Source organism: Mytilus galloprovincialis, chromosome 1 (genome assembly GCF_965363235.1).
Source record: "Mytilus galloprovincialis chromosome 1, xbMytGall1.hap1.1, whole genome shotgun sequence".
In the NCBI taxonomy this organism is placed as follows: Eukaryota; Metazoa; Mollusca; class Bivalvia; order Mytilida; family Mytilidae; genus Mytilus; species Mytilus galloprovincialis.
Window position 1 is genome coordinate 58,799,891 of NC_134838.1, and position 16,068 is coordinate 58,815,958.

Below are 16,068 nucleotides of genomic sequence, written 5' to 3' on the forward strand. Positions count from 1 at the left end.
CATAAATCAAAGTATATTTTTGTGTACATTTGTATTTCATTGCTTCATTGATCATTCAAGCCAAATCTTGGCACCTATACGAAATGAAATATCTATCATAATTCATATAACATGTACACAGAACAAACAAGTTTATAATATCTAACGATATGAAAACAATTTTTACCTGTTAAACATTCCATCTGTTGAAAAAGAGGGGCGAAAGATACCAGAGGGACAGTAAAAGTCATAAATCGATAATAAACTGACAACGCCATTGCAAAAAAGATGTTTTGTTATGTAAAGATGTTGCACATGCCAGATGAAATAATTGCAAAACGTTTTGAACGTCGTAACTTACAGATCAAACGTCAAATTTCAGAATGATCGATTGAGACGGAAATTATTCGTATAACGTCTTAACGTTAAACCGGAAACAACTGAAATTCATCTTTTGTTACACAAGGCTATTGAAACACAGACATGTTCTATGAGGAATGAAAAGGCTTACGTTTTTTGTCAGTTCTGATATTTATTTCACTTGAATTAAATATATATTAATTTTATTTTCTATTATAGGAGTTAAAACTGTATATTACAAAAAGATAAACAAAAAATGATAAAGAAAATTATCAACAAACAGAAAAAAGAGTGATTTATTGCTTTTGGTGTACACCTGGTCTGCTGGTCTCCTGTGTTGATGGATATGGTGTATTTGTTGATTGGTAGTAAGACGGTGGTGATTGATGATTCCAATAGCCTTGGTTTGAGAATCCCCCTTCTGAAAAAGATAATATTGCCGATAAATCTATAACATATTTCATATAACCGAATTTGATAATAATTTAACGCACAGTACATATTAAAGTTGTTTAGCATTACTAGATTTATATGTAGAAAATTGTTCATAATTAAGAATAATAACAAGAGTGCACACGCTTAAATGTCTCGCCTTCTTTACTAATCATCGATATTATGTTGATAGACCTAAAGCTTTATTACAACTGTCACATAAACTCAACATTAACCAAAAAAACGAAACATTGATCAATGAACCATGAAAATAAGGCCAAGGTCAGGTGAACCAAGCCAGCCAGACATGTACAGCTAACAATTCTTCAACACAACACATATAGTTGACCTATTTCATATAAATTAAGAAAAACAGACCAAAACACAAACACTCAACACTTAGCAATGGACCGTGAAAATGAGGTCAAGGTCAAATAAAACCTGCGTAACAGACATATAGATCATAAAATATTTCCATACACCAAATATAGTTGACCTAATGCATAAAGTATTAGAAAAATAGACCAAAACTCAAAAACTTAACTTTGACCACTGAACCATGAAAATGAGGTCAAGGTCAGATGACACCTGTCAGCTAGACATGTACACCTTACAATCAGTCCATACACCAGATATAGTAGACCTATTGCATATGGTATAAGAAAAACAGACCAAAACACAAGAACTTAACTATAACCACTGAACCATGAAAATGAGGTCAAGGTCAGATGACACCTGCCAGTTGGACATGTACACCTTACACTCCTTCCATACACCGAATATACTAGACCTATTGCTTATAGTATCTGAGATATGGACTTGACAACCAAAACTTAACCTTGTTCACTGATCCATGAAATGAGGTCGAGGTCAAGTGAAAACTGTCTGACAGACATGAGGACCTTGCAAGGTACGCACATACCAAATATAGTTATCCAATTACTTATAATAAGAGAGAATTTAACATTACACAATTTTTTAACTTTTTTTTCAAGTAGTCACTGAACCATGAAAATGAGGTCAAGGACATTGGACATGTGACTGACGGAAAGTTCGTAACATGAGGCATCTTTATACAAAGTATGAAGCATCCAGGTCTTCTACCTTCTAAAATATAAAGCTTTTAAGAAGTTAGCTAACGCCGCCGCCGCCGCCAGATCACTATCCCTATGTCGAGCTTTCTGCAACAAAAGTTGCAGACTCGACAAAAAAGGTACTTTAAACCAAAACGAAAACTCTATTGAAAGTAGAACTATGTATTTGTTATCAAATATAGATGTTAATTAATCATGGTTATAGATTCCGTTCAATGAAACATTTTATAGAAACATATAAAATTGGCAATGGTGTATTAAAATGGTCTTCAACAGCATAGATTTGAAATACATAGTCATAATTATCATACTCATTAAAGGTATAGGACGTACAATGCAGTACGTTAAACGAGATGTTCGTCTACACGAGATTCATTAGAAGTCTCGAATAAAACATGTTTTAAAAAGAAAATAGATTAAGAAAATCAAGAGCATTGAACATAAACAAATTATAAAAAGCAGGTTATACCATTTATCATAAGAGGTAGAAAACCTCAGTATTATAAATGATTGAAACACTTTAAAACATATATCAATACCAGTACTATCACCATTCCACAACGTTCAATCATTCTTCGATTTTTTTTGCTTGAAAGCAACAAATTGAGAGAAATAAAAGTATTAAAAAAAAAATCTTACCGCCTAGCTGTTGAGCTCCTGATTGTGTTAAGATAGTGTTACCAGCTACATTCGGTGTGTTGTACACTACTCCTGCACTCTGTCGTCGTCGACGACAACAAATCACGATCACCATAGAAACTAATAATATAAGCACTGCAACTCCGCCAATTGTTCCACCAATAATCCATGTGATTGATTTATAATCTGAAAGACAAAAGTATATTGAATCATGTTCATATTTTATCTATGTTACCTTATTTTTAGAATGTATCTCTGGTGTTTTGATTTTACTGTATTCAACTTATTTAATCTGAGTTAACACCTATACTTGTATTTGTTGTTGCTTACAATATATTGCACTTCGTTGGTATATAACATTTAATTTACTTGTCATTTGGTGAATGCTTTGTCGTGCTTCAAAAGTAAAATAAATAAATAAAAAAAAATAACTCCAAGGAAAATTCAAATCGGTAAGCCCCTTTTCAAATGGCAAAATCAAAAGCTCAAACACTTGAACAAATGAAAAACATCTTTATATTCCTGACAGACGCATACTATTCCATTATATTGACAGCAATGTGTGAAGAAAACAAACAAGCATAATAGTTAAAAAGATATCTATTGTTCAGAACATTCAACATAGCGGATAGTTCATAAGTATAGTTAGACAGGAAGAAGGTGTTTGACAGATTCAAAACGTAGCCCTGGCAAGCTGACGACCAAATCTGAAAGAATCTGTTCAGAAGTAAATGAGACAAACAAGTGTTACGGAAGTATATGTACGACGAACGGATGAACAGCCGGACAGACAAAAGTGAATGTAATATAGCCCCTACTCCTAGAGAGTGGGTACGATAACGCTGTTCAAGGTTTCAATGAACACATTCGACATAAAAGCATTAAGAATCGTACTAACTAAAACCACCTGTTATGCATGATCCTCGGATTTCAATAATTAGATATTGTTATTACTTAAAAAAATTACGACATTGATAATAAAAAACCTTTACAGAGTGTAATAACTAAAACATTACTTTTCTTACATGTATAATCTCCCCTGCATGATATAATAAAAAGTTGTGTTATGTTTAAAACCCATTTTTTTGTCCATTAATCTTATTCATGAATTTTGCAAGTTTAGGCATGTTCTTTCATTATTTTTTGGGCCTTATAGAAATATCAATAAAATGTAAAATTATACTGTTTATTTTAAATCGTTTTTTGGAGTGAACATCCGAAAGCTCAATTTTTTTTCGTCGATGACTTTCTTTACAAATTTATATATATTAAAAGAAAGGTTATGGGGTATCCATCATCAATCAGTACATGCACATCAATATAATACACAAAAGTTAAGATTGACGGTACAATTTATTTTGCAAACTAATCACTTTGAGCTTGCTCCCAGCAACGGCGGACATTTTTTGATACTATAATTATTTTAAAAGAACAAGTGTTTTGTTTATCGTTTTTATATAGAGGTAAGTGCTTTTCCTGTACTCATGTTATTGTTTATACATCTTAGTTTAAACATATTTTTTTTATAGTGGATTGGGAAACAAGTTTTGCACCTTATATTAATCCGTTTCAACTTTGCGGGTGCGAGTGCTTCCTTGTAGCGGCATTATCCTGCTCTTTTTCGAAATATACAAGGGTGTCTTCAACGTGCAAGAGATATGGCTCTCTCTTAATACGGGTCAGCCATTTATCGTCCCCTTCCGACGGACTATCATCGTTTCCTCAAGACCATACTCGCAAATGGTGTCAAGGGAGAGCCAAAAATTCAGTCCCTGAAATTTTCATTTCGGAACGGGAATCGAAACAGGAACCTTTGTGTTAGTAGTCCGATTCACTAACAACTAAATCACGGCTCTCTTTATATATCTTGTGCACAAGTTATCATTTGTACAAAGAATAATTTGTACTGAAACATTGCACACAACATAATTTGTATTTTGACTTTTTACACATTACAGTTTGAACAAAATTTGATAAAACTCACTTATAACTTGTACAATAATTCTTAATATGATTTTTTTTTTATAAAAAGGCAATTAAATACATACACACAGAACTTTTATTCAATGACCATACAATAAACCTTATTTACAAAATACAGAAACTCCACGATGGAGACAGGAAATGTAATTGATGCATTATGTATGTATATTACTGTTCCAAGTCACTGGTTCATGTAGCGAAAGTTGAAGCTCAGAAACCGCTGCTGCGAATAAAGATGCATAAAATAGAAGATGTGTCTTAAACAGCTTTAATTTAATTGCTCGATAAATATCCTGTTTTAATTCATACAACTGTTCCAATGCGGTTCCCAAATTCACAAAAACTATAATTATACCAACGATATTTCTAGGATCGGGGTACGATCATACGTGGAACTGGTGCTAATTACATCGGTTCGTTTTCTTGATTGAAAATTCGGCTTGGATCTCTTCGCCTGACAACGCACGCTTCCGGGTACGTATGCTTGGTGTTCCAACGTCACTGTCATTATTATCAATCGGCAAAATCGAAAGCTCAAACACATCAAACGAATGGAAAACAACTGTCATATGCTTGACTTGTTACAGGCATTACTTATGATGAAAATGGTTGATTGAACCAGGTTTAATAGCTATATGAACATCTAACTTTTATTACAAGACAAAGAATACAAAAATACCCTAAGCACAATAACACAATGACTGGATTGACTGATCGAGGGTTGTGATTAAAAGAAAACCTACTGAAAGTAATGTACTACTACAATGAACAGTGTACCCAACCACATGTTCATATCTAAGTCCGAAATAAATGCATCATAGATACCAGGATTGAAATTGAGTATTTGCGCCAAACGCACATTTCGTCTACAAAAGATTCATCAGGGATGCTCGAATCAACTAAGTTAAAAAGGCCAAATGAAGTACGAAGTTGCAGAGCTTGAACCAAATGTCATAATTTTTTTACAAAATACAACTAAGTTGTTGCCTTTTGTTATTTGGATATTGATTTAGTTCTTGACAATAAAGACCGCTTGTGGATGGTGATGTTGACTCCAAGATACAAAGTAAAATGGAACAGAAATGATTGTTATATAAGAGTTGGAGCGCTGATAACTCTCGTGTTGATAGTTTGACAAGGGTTCTTTCTAAACATGCTTAAAGTAGTAAATAAACTCATCATAGATACCAGGACTAAATTTTGTATATACGCCAGACGCGCGTTTCGTCTACAAAAGACTCATCAGTGACGCTCGAATCCAAAAAACTTAAAAAGGCCAAATAAAGTACGAAGTTAAAGAGCATTGAGGACCAAAATTCCTAAAAGTGTTGTCAAATACAGCTAAGGTAATCTATGCCTGAGGTAGAAAAGCCTTAGTATTTCAAAGTAAATTCAACCATTGATGTTCTGGATCATACATTGCAGTTACGTAAATATATTATTCTGACACTTTTTTCTTAAACTTACAGTTGTATGTCATATGTGCACTGACTTGCAGTGTTATTTTCCCCTGAAGGTAAATTGAAGAGGACGTCTTTAGTTTAACTTCAACATACTTATTACCCTCCGAACACCATTGTTCTGTTGCAGAAGACATGCTGTGTTTACTGTATGTCTAAAAAAATAAAAAAAATATTCTTAGAATTAGAATTAAATGCAAGGGAAGCGTAACATAGCGTTGTCATTTTGAAAAGGCAGTGGCTATTCTTCCGGCTAGCCGGACAAATAGTCAAAAATGTCTATTCATTCGGTAAGCCGGACAAATAGCATTTTTACGGTTTTTCGCTATTTGTCCGGCCAAATATATAATGATGAAGATAAAGCATCGTGTTTTGAAGGTTTTAAATAAAACACTAGTTGTTTTAGAATAATTATATTGTCTAACATCGTTTTATGAAAAAGAACTCATTCTAATAAAAAAACAAAAACTATACATTTGATTCAGATTTTTTTTTAATTCTAATATTCTAAAGGAATTTGGATAGGAAAGGGGGGGATGATTCTCTCTTTTGTATTTCTACCTATGAATTTCACGTAAGGTAAATAGTCGGGCCAATCATTATTGGCTTAATCTATGATTCCAAAAGATTCTGAATTTATTGTTTCTGTGAAGTTTGGTTAAAGTAAGGTCCCCATATGATTATGCACGATTCTTCATTTAAATTGTTCGGCGATTTTTAATTCGTAGGAAATCAGAGAAAAGGACTGGAACGTGTAACCTGTCCCAAAAAGTAGGATTGTGTTTTCGATAAGATTGTTTTGGAAAAAAAAATGTGTATTAGAAAAAAAGGGGGGGTACCTCAACCCTGGTGTCTTATTCCCAGTCAAGGCATATCAGTATGTTCATATATCTCCGTTGTAGTATAACTTGAAAATAATGCATCCAAGCAAGTTTGATATAGTATTTTTTCCGAATGCGTTTTGTCTCCATAAGCATGATAAGGTAAATGGGGTTAAATCATCAATTTCACTTTGATTTCATGCTTATTCCTCACAGTTAACATGCACACGCGATTGTTCTGGAATCACTCATATATACATTTGTTTAAAGCAATCACATTCTCTCAGGTTTTCTCTATGACACCTTTAAATATAAATCACGATCTCCAATTCTCAAAACGTCCATTGCATACGCGCGTGTGTTATCCGACACCTCATCCGGGACAATTTCCGCGTCACATGACACTTGTATTGATATTGAAGATTTGCGCATCCGCAGACGGGATGGCTGGACGAATAGAGATTTTTAATTATTCGTCCGGCTAGCCAGACGAATAGACACTCCGTTTTGAAAACGTGACGTGGTTTTATTTGCCAGGATATACACTTACTATAAATACTGTTTAACCTGTTGCCTAAACGATATTTAAACAATTAAAGTCTATGCGATATTTACTTCTATAATTATTGTTTTCAAGTGCCATTTAGACATTCAGATAAACAAAGAGAAGCAGGATAAGCATAGATAAAATTGAGAATGGAAATGGGGAATGTGCCAAAGAGACAACAACCCGATCATAGAGCAGACAACAGCAGAAGGTCACCAACAGGTCTTCAATGCAACGAGAAATTCTCGCACCCGGAGGCGTCCTTCAGCTGGCCCCTAAACAAATATATACTGGTTCAGTGATAATGAAGACCATACTAAACTACAAATTGAACACAAGAAACTAAAAGTTAAAATGATACAAGACTAACAAAGGCCAGATGTTCCTGACTTGGGACAGGCGCAAAAATGCGGCGGGGTTAAACATGTTTATGAGATCTCAACTCTCCCCCTATACCTCTAGCCATATAATGTCTTGCAGGACCACAAATAGAATACCATGTATCTGTGTTCCTAATTAATGGATATGCAACTTAATAGTTTAAGTTTTTGTTCCTTTTCAGTACGTAAACCATTGCGAAAACAATATTTTATTCATTCTACTTACTTTTTCAAGATAGTCATCTAAAACGTCATCTCCCATATAATACGTCAACTCTACTTCTGATCCAGCATCGGTAATATTCCAATTGGATGCTCGAAGACACACTTTATATTCATTCAATACGTTATCAGTGTCATATCCATGGAAAGTAATTTGACAAGGTGAATATATTTCTTCCCCATTCCATGTGATTTCATATGAGTGGTCATTATTTACATAATATATAGACCAACAATCTGAAAATGTCACTGCAACGAAAAGTAATTGAGATTAAATTATATCTTGATTCTTCGTAAAACGTCGCAAGTCACGACTAAGTATATTCAGAAACACAGACGATTTCATAGAACAAACATGTCTTTGAAATACTCTTATTTTTCACAGACCAAAATCCTACAATTTATTACCAATTTTTACGTAGAATTAATAAAATTCAATAACATTAGCGCTATAATTATTCATTACTGATGTAAACAGCGATGTCAATTTATGCTTCCAATTCAACGTGATTTTTTTGTGTTAATTGGACATCCATAACTAAAATGAAAGTTTCTAATTGCATGTAACTATTCCTAGCGGTATAGTCTACGTGGTAATATAAACGCACGACACCGATTCAATGCACACGACTATCGTGTTATTGGACAAATTTACCAGGCAAGGTTGAAAATCAACACACTTTCTACGCCTAATGAATTAAACAATGTTTTTGCGTCAATAGAAAGACAAAAAAAAAAAAACCATATACAATTAACAGAGCATCATGTGGTAGTTTTAGAACAGTTACATAATATTTTTAAAATTATGTATGTATATGTTGTCTACAACATGACAAAAACGGAAACGTGCCAAAGTGACTAATCAAAAACATAAAGTCGAAGAAAAACAGACAAAACTATAAAAACAAACGACGAACATTATGGTAAAATGAAGCAAACCAAAGATTGGCCAAACTAAACCCCACGATAAAAAAAAATCCTGAAGATTTACTGGGTTGCACCGGGGGTGAAGCAAGTCTTGTTTAAGCAAATATCATACAGATAACCTTTTCATTGTAGTTCAACCTGTTTGCAGGAATTAATATAAAACTAAAATTAGAACATTGTTGTACTATTTAGTGGTAGGCATAGTTTATCGATAATGTTTTAGTTACTTTTGCTAAAACATCCCTTAGTCTTTATTTTCTATGTTGTGTTTTGTGTACTATTATTTGTCGGTTTGTCATTTTCTGTTTTAAACATGGTATTTTCAATTTATTTTCGATTTATGAGTTTGACTTTCCCTCTTGTATCTTTCGTCCCTCTTTCATAGGATCTATTATGTAAGGTGTGTCTTTAGTATAAATACACGAAATAAATGTAGTAGATGTTCACCATGACTAGTTACTGACTCCTCATAAATGGAATTTTCTGACGAGTATGAGTCGTTATTTGATTTAATAAACATTTGATACATTGACAAATAGCTTTTTCGCATACATACATGATTGTTTCCATGCTACAGTTGCGTGAATAATGGTAAATAATAATACGATACAACCTCCTTTTGTCATTTTTTCTTTCTAAAACCAATCTAAAAAAAAGCCGGTGCCGTAAAATCGAAATAATGAAGACATTTAGTTTTGCTACGTTAGAATTTATGTGTATTAAATATGTTTAATACACAAATACCACAGTCCAAGTCAAATAAAAAAATCGGAAGTCGATTAAACATGAAAAATTCAAACGCTTGACTATATGAAACAACGAAACGACTGCAAAACAACTGTCAAGAAATGACAGTTATCATATTCGATAACTCTATTGGTTGATTATTGTTGGTAAATGACCTGTGTCTAATATTTCTTGCATATTTAGAATGAGGATACATTGATTATCAAACTAATACATGTTGTGCAAAATGGAACGAACGGGGTGAAGGACTAAATATTTGGCTGCCATTGGGAATTACAATACTAGTATGCTGGATACCGGCCAAAAATTTGACTTGGAACAAATCACGTATCGACCCTTAATGGGTTGGTTTAAGAGTGTACGGAACCGTTAAGACAGCTACGGAAACAAAATCTATAGAAAAAGTTCCATGGAGATCATAAAGAGGGTCTCATTAAAATTGCTTTCAATGTCGATTATGTGTGCTTAGTAGTATGTTCATGATTATGGGATACTATGTTATATTTTGAATCAAACCGGATGTAAAATGAAACAAAATGAATTGATATTTTTAACAAGGAAATCATTTATTGTATTCGGTTAATTCGTTTAATGTGACTGTATGGCAGCCATTTAATCCTATTCTAGTCTACTATTACAATAGTTGATTTACCATAGATGTAATGGCGTTATCTGGTACAGCCAAATATAATTTACATATTTATGTATAAAATGTTTAATTTTCCCTAGGTTATTTTACTCAAAACAGCTGAATTGAAAAGTACATGAAAATAATATCTCATTAATTTCGTATATTAGAAAATGAAACAAGAAGCATATTAAATGTATTATAGTATAAAGTATAAAACCTACCTCTATAAAGGTACAACACCCTTAACGGAAACGAACCACCCGTTTTGCTTACAAATTTTAATCCGGGTAACTAAAATGGGTTTATTTATTCTATATATATCAATAACGTCACCGAATTTAATGAAGTTGCAATGTTAATACTTTTACATCTAATCAAGTTGATAACAAATACGTTTATCGTGTTACCTTGCTATGTACATGTATCAGCGTGATTTTAATGTATTAAATACATGCAGATAAGATATACCATATTAGTGTAAAACATGTGACAGACCACATTTATTACGCTATCACATAACCAAATACGTCACAAACATGATGCATCACATTTTTTTTGTTTGTTTTTTAATTGATTAGTAGTAGGTCAAAGTGTCTAAAAAAATGCAATTCTTTCTTGATTTTTGTCAATTTTCTTATAGATTGTTACAGTGTAGATTGTGTGGCTTGTTTGTTTTAAAAAGTAAAACTGTAAAATTCATAAATATTGAATTGGTCGTACCAAAAATAGTAATTCCATAATTATCTGCATGTTAAATGACCATTCTGGAAAAGAAATTGGAACATACATATAACACCTTTCGTATTTTGATATGACTGTTTTCAGCTTAACTTCATTTCACCATTAGAGCATAATTTATGCTACAAATTGTTACTTCATATTATTTTTTTATATAGAAGGTCTAGTTTATGGAATAAATTGATTTTGAATATGTGTCATTTATAAGGTAATTATGACGTAAATAGTACTGGTCATTTACCTGTTATAGGACATGATATTAGAAATTAAAGACCGTTTTGAAACTTTTATCCTCAGCTTATTTATGCAAATAAAATGACTTTATCGCATTCAACTATAAGTGCTCACTATGAAAAAAGTACTACAAAATATCAATTTCTCTTCTTTTATGAATATGCACCTTTTTATATCAATGAACCTATTTGCAATATGAGAAACAGTGTATAAAAATACAATATCCTACTAATCATTCTTCTTTTGGTACCTCATTTGGTGGCATCTCTGCAGGTGACAGATATATAGCTTGCATTTCTCATTACAAAAAGTGGCATTTTCAAACATTAATCTGTTCTGATACTTTAACACATTTGCATTATGTGGCCAACGTGCTTCATTGTACTTTCTGTCTACAAATGTTGCACTATTGTGTATCATATATGTCTCTGCTGTTATTGATCAAGATAGGAGTGGTAATGGTTACTGGAGCAGAACAGTAATAGAAGTTGGGATTTTGTGATAGGTAAACATTAAAACAGCAAAGCCATATCCTTTAAGATACCACAACAGTTTAATTATTTAATATGAACTCTTTATGTTAATAATGATGGAGGTTTGTCAAAGAAAAGGATATGCAATTTGAAACCCGACTGTCGTCTTTCCTTTTTTTCCATTCGGCAGAAGTTTGTTGTATATTAAATTTTTTTTTCTTTGTTGTACATATGTTGGCAGATTTTATGCAGATGAAGAACAAGGCATTACATATACAATCACTGACTTGTCTTAATTAAGTAGAAATGTACGACAACGAGAGAGTGTATAAACATGTTTGAAATAAAAATTGCATATCGGTCAACCAAATCGTGATGTCAACCTTCAAAAAAGTATAGAAGTGATATACCATAATACACAAATCAGGATTAAAATGATCTTCCCCGTAGAAATAAGCATGTCCTTATCTATGCATGGTACCTGTTTACCCCATTAATTAAATCAACAAGTCAAAATGGAAGTCTGTTAACAAACAAGAAAGAAGTTTTTATAAAAACTAAATTTAAACAGTTGGACTTTTCACATAATATTTGTTTCAGTGTTAATCAATCTTTTTTAACTGGTCAAGGTGGTAGCCTGTAACTTTATTTTCTCACTTTAAATTTTTTGCCAGACGTAGAAGCTAAAATATTCACTATACATTTTATGTAACTCCTTTCTCAAAATATCCACTACTAAAACTAAAACTAAAAAGTAAAATCACAAAAATACTGAACTTAGAGGAAAATCAATTCGGAAAGTCCATAATCACAACTACTGTGCTTTTCTTGATCGCGGGATTTGAACGGTACATCACATAACTATTGCCCCTTCTATCATATTATTTATATGGATAAAAGATCACATCTTCCTTTAAACAATCGACAAATTGTTCTATAGGGAAAGCGGAGAGTGTTTTCATGAGACAGTACTTTAAACACAGGACTTCAGGAAAGTTTGGAGAGCCAAAAACTTTGTTGAAGTCGGCAACGACTTATATGGCGTTATTTTATTGTGACGTTATGTTTGACTCTTTTTTTTCAGGAAAATTACGTTATTCCTAAATCTGCCATAGATTTGATTTGTTTGGCATTTGTAACGTTATATTTGCCATAAATTGGAAATCTGCCATAGATTTGGAACCCGCCATAGATTTGAGTCCTACATATATTTGCGAATATTCATACATTGTATAATATGCTGCTACAGTATGTAGTTTTGCGGTTATATATATTACAATATTCATTCTTTTCATTTGATTTTTGCCTGGTTGTATTTCATACAACTTCAAATATACATCAAATACAAAATAATAAATTTATTTATAGCTCTCAGATGTGGATATTAACAAGATATAAAGATCTTATAAAGTACATATAATCTAAGACTCTTTCATCTTGCAATAGTATTAAGAAAATAACTTTTCTTCACGTTACACAAATATTCTCCATTTCAAACTAAAAGACATATTGAAACAATTGGTCCTGTTTTATTTGATAAAAAAGAATGCTCAAAGTAGGTAGAGATAAATCCTTCTTTTTAAAAAACATTGATTCTAGCAAAATATTATCTGACACTTACATTATCAAAATGCTTGTTTTCTTGATTGACAACATATGTATTGCGATTGGAGGAACCAACTGTTTCACTCTTCTGTCCGACTTGTTGTTTTATTCGTATGAAGCTGACTTTATACAAGAACTTTCTAGAAAAAGAAACAGAAGTTAGTAGTATGCAAAAGGTAAAATCACAAAAATACTGAACTCCGAGGAAAATTCAATCGGAAAGTTCCTAATCACATGGCAAAATCAAATGATAAAACACATCAAAAGAATGGACAACAACTGTCATATTTTACATTCCGCTACATAAATGATGTTCTCTCACTACATAATTCCATATTGTGTGACTATGTTGAACGCATCCATATCATTGAACTTGAAATAGGTAAGAAAGAGGATTATCCTACAATTGTGTTTCAAAGCTAAATTAAACAAATGTAAAAGGAAGCTTAATTAACTTAACCCGGATTTGTTTTTTTTTTCTCTATCAATTTATGAGTTTTGAACAGCGGTATACCACTGTTGCCTTTATTTAAGGCTGTTTTCAATCATATTGATAGAACTTGCCACATTACAATATTTCTGGTCGGGAATTTGTTTTCAGAATAATTCTCCAAATGCGTTTTAGTAACCCTGCAAGGCCAATGGCAGTCAGCTGGGTTTAAGAATATCAGTTGTTCGACCACCTGCTAGTCAAATGCGTCTTGTTTAAAAATACTGTTTACTTTTTTGGACTTTTGGAAAAGGTGTTTGTGCTATGTTTAGAAACATCTAAAAAAAAAAGTAAAATCACAAAAATACTGAAGTGCGAGGAAATTCTAGCTGAAACACATCAAACGAATGGACAACAACTGTCATACTCCTGACTTGGTACCAAGAAATTTGTTTTGCATGCACACGTATAAAAATTGGGATTTTTATTCACCGGAATCATAGGTTTGAACGTTGTTTTCAATTTAGACTTGTTTATATTTTTCGTTTTGGCTTGCATTATATTTGACTTCAGATTTATATGATCCAATCGTCTTATTTCGACTCTTTTAAAAATTCAAGAGTCTATCCTAATGTGAGGTTAATTATATGGCCTTCCAAATACTGTTTCAATTCCTAACAGCACTGGAGAGACATTAATTGTCGAAATCCAGATATGATGTTCAATTTTTGCACCTCATGTTTGCGGTATACCATCTTTAACGCAAATTTTTTGTTTTTTTGTTTGGTAATAAATTAAACCAGGAATGATATATCTGTCACAATATATATACAAAGCTGAGAAAAGAATTATGTTATCCTTTTATGAAGTTCAATTTCTTAAATATTGCTGGAGATTATGACATGAGTTTTGTTACACAAATTGTTTTCGGAAACTGTCTCTTTATAGTCAGATATTTGATATGACCGTTTTTGATTCGGTACGTTGATTGATTGGGTATAATGTCTAATTTTAGTCATGTTTTATGGACGGCCTCGTTATTGAATTTACCTTGGGGTCCGTTTTTTGTTGATATTTTTTTTAACACAACCAAAAGTATCACAAACAACAGATTTCACGATAGTCTACCATGTCTCATGCTTTTATAAAAAAAAAATATGTATTCTTAAAATTGATAAGTTTGTGTTGCCAAAATGGAACTCATAGCTCAGAATAATCATTGCTTTTTAATTCTTGCTATCATGTTACAAATATATTGTGATACTTAATAACAAAAAAAAAAACTGGTTAAACTGAATCAAATTAACGTAGATTAAACGTTAGACTTATATGGTCATTAATGAATAAAAATGACATAGAAGTGTTTTCTTATTATTCAAATCGCATTTCTCGGAAAGCCACGATTGATATTTGTCATTTTCTGTTGCGCCAATTTAGAAATAAAATAATGGATTTCATTAACCCTCTGTTAAAGTTATTATGCAATGACCTGGTTGATAAAAAGTGGAAAAACAGACGACCATCTGATAAATAGATACGTCGAAAATCATTTCTTGTAGAAAGTAGAAGGCATGACAATAGCTCTAAACTTGACCAACAATTGGCAACAATAGATTAGTTAATATATGCCAAAAAGAAAGAAATGGACTCTCTATTTGTCAAAAGCATGTCAAAATTGACATGATCAAAGCAAATAGTCCTTTTACACCTTCAACGATTGCGTCAGATTAGAAATGAATCAATATCTTAGTAAATGAGTGTATATACATAACCATGCTTTAAATGGAACATTGCAGCAAAAGATGATTACACTTGATTATATCTGAATATAAATGACAGTTTACACAAGACTTGACTGTTTTTTTAAATTATTTCTGCAGTGTTTGCAGCATTGGACCATAGCATACTTTTTGTATAATAATAACTTTTACTTACTGTTGATATTGGATATAAGACAAGTTTTGATTCTTATATTTTCATTTCTGCTGCTTCTGCCAAATACTCAATCATTTAATCAGTCGTTTTTCGTAAATCTTTTCCATAGACTGTTATATATATTCATATGAAAAGCATTCTTTTCCCTATTTTCTGGGTTCCGTTTTTAATATTGATGTTGGTCTCTGCTGATTGTTACGTTTCGTCATGCGGTTTTCGCTTCTTATAATAGTTTGACCTTTTGCTATAACCTTCTACGAAGCCAACATAAACACAAGTATGCATTGTTTTAAGCTATGAATAGATGTGTTTTGGAAATACCGAATACGTCGAAGATCCCACCTTTGATTATCGAGTTGCATTTTTGAAATTATTTATCGACTGAATGAGAAACTTACCATGCACTATTCATATTCATGTTAGCTTTTGTA

General features: G+C 32.2%; 1 protein-coding gene across 1 annotated transcript; it reads right to left on the reverse strand.

Annotated features, from left to right (window-relative positions):
- Positions 1 to 617: 617 nt before the first annotated feature.
- Positions 618 to 10,639, reverse strand: LOC143079779 (uncharacterized). Its single transcript, XM_076255367.1, has 6 exons — positions 10,444 to 10,639; positions 9,401 to 9,490; positions 7,922 to 8,166; positions 5,955 to 6,102; positions 2,505 to 2,690; positions 618 to 760 (listed from the first exon to the last, which is right to left on the reverse strand). The coding sequence occupies exons 2-6, from the start codon at positions 9,468 to 9,470 to the stop codon at positions 636 to 638; spliced, it is 774 nt and encodes a 257-aa protein (XP_076111482.1). The 5' UTR covers positions 9,471 to 9,490; positions 10,444 to 10,639; the 3' UTR covers positions 618 to 635.
- Positions 10,640 to 16,068: the final 5,429 nt, after the last annotated feature.

Excerpts from the sequence above, each read along its gene's own strand:
- LOC143079779 (XM_076255367.1), bottom strand. The coding sequence starts at position 9,470 with ATGACAAAAGGAGGTTGTATCGTATTATTATTTACCATTATTCACGCA. Across the intron at positions 8,167-9,400 it reads TGTAGCATGGAAACAATCAT|TGACATTTTCAGATTGTTGG; the intron begins GTATGTATGCGA and ends TTTTCGTTGCAG. Across the intron at positions 761-2,504 it reads AGGAGCTCAACAGCTAGGCG|AAGGGGGATTCTCAAACCAA; the intron begins GTAAGATTTTTT and ends TATCTTTTTCAG.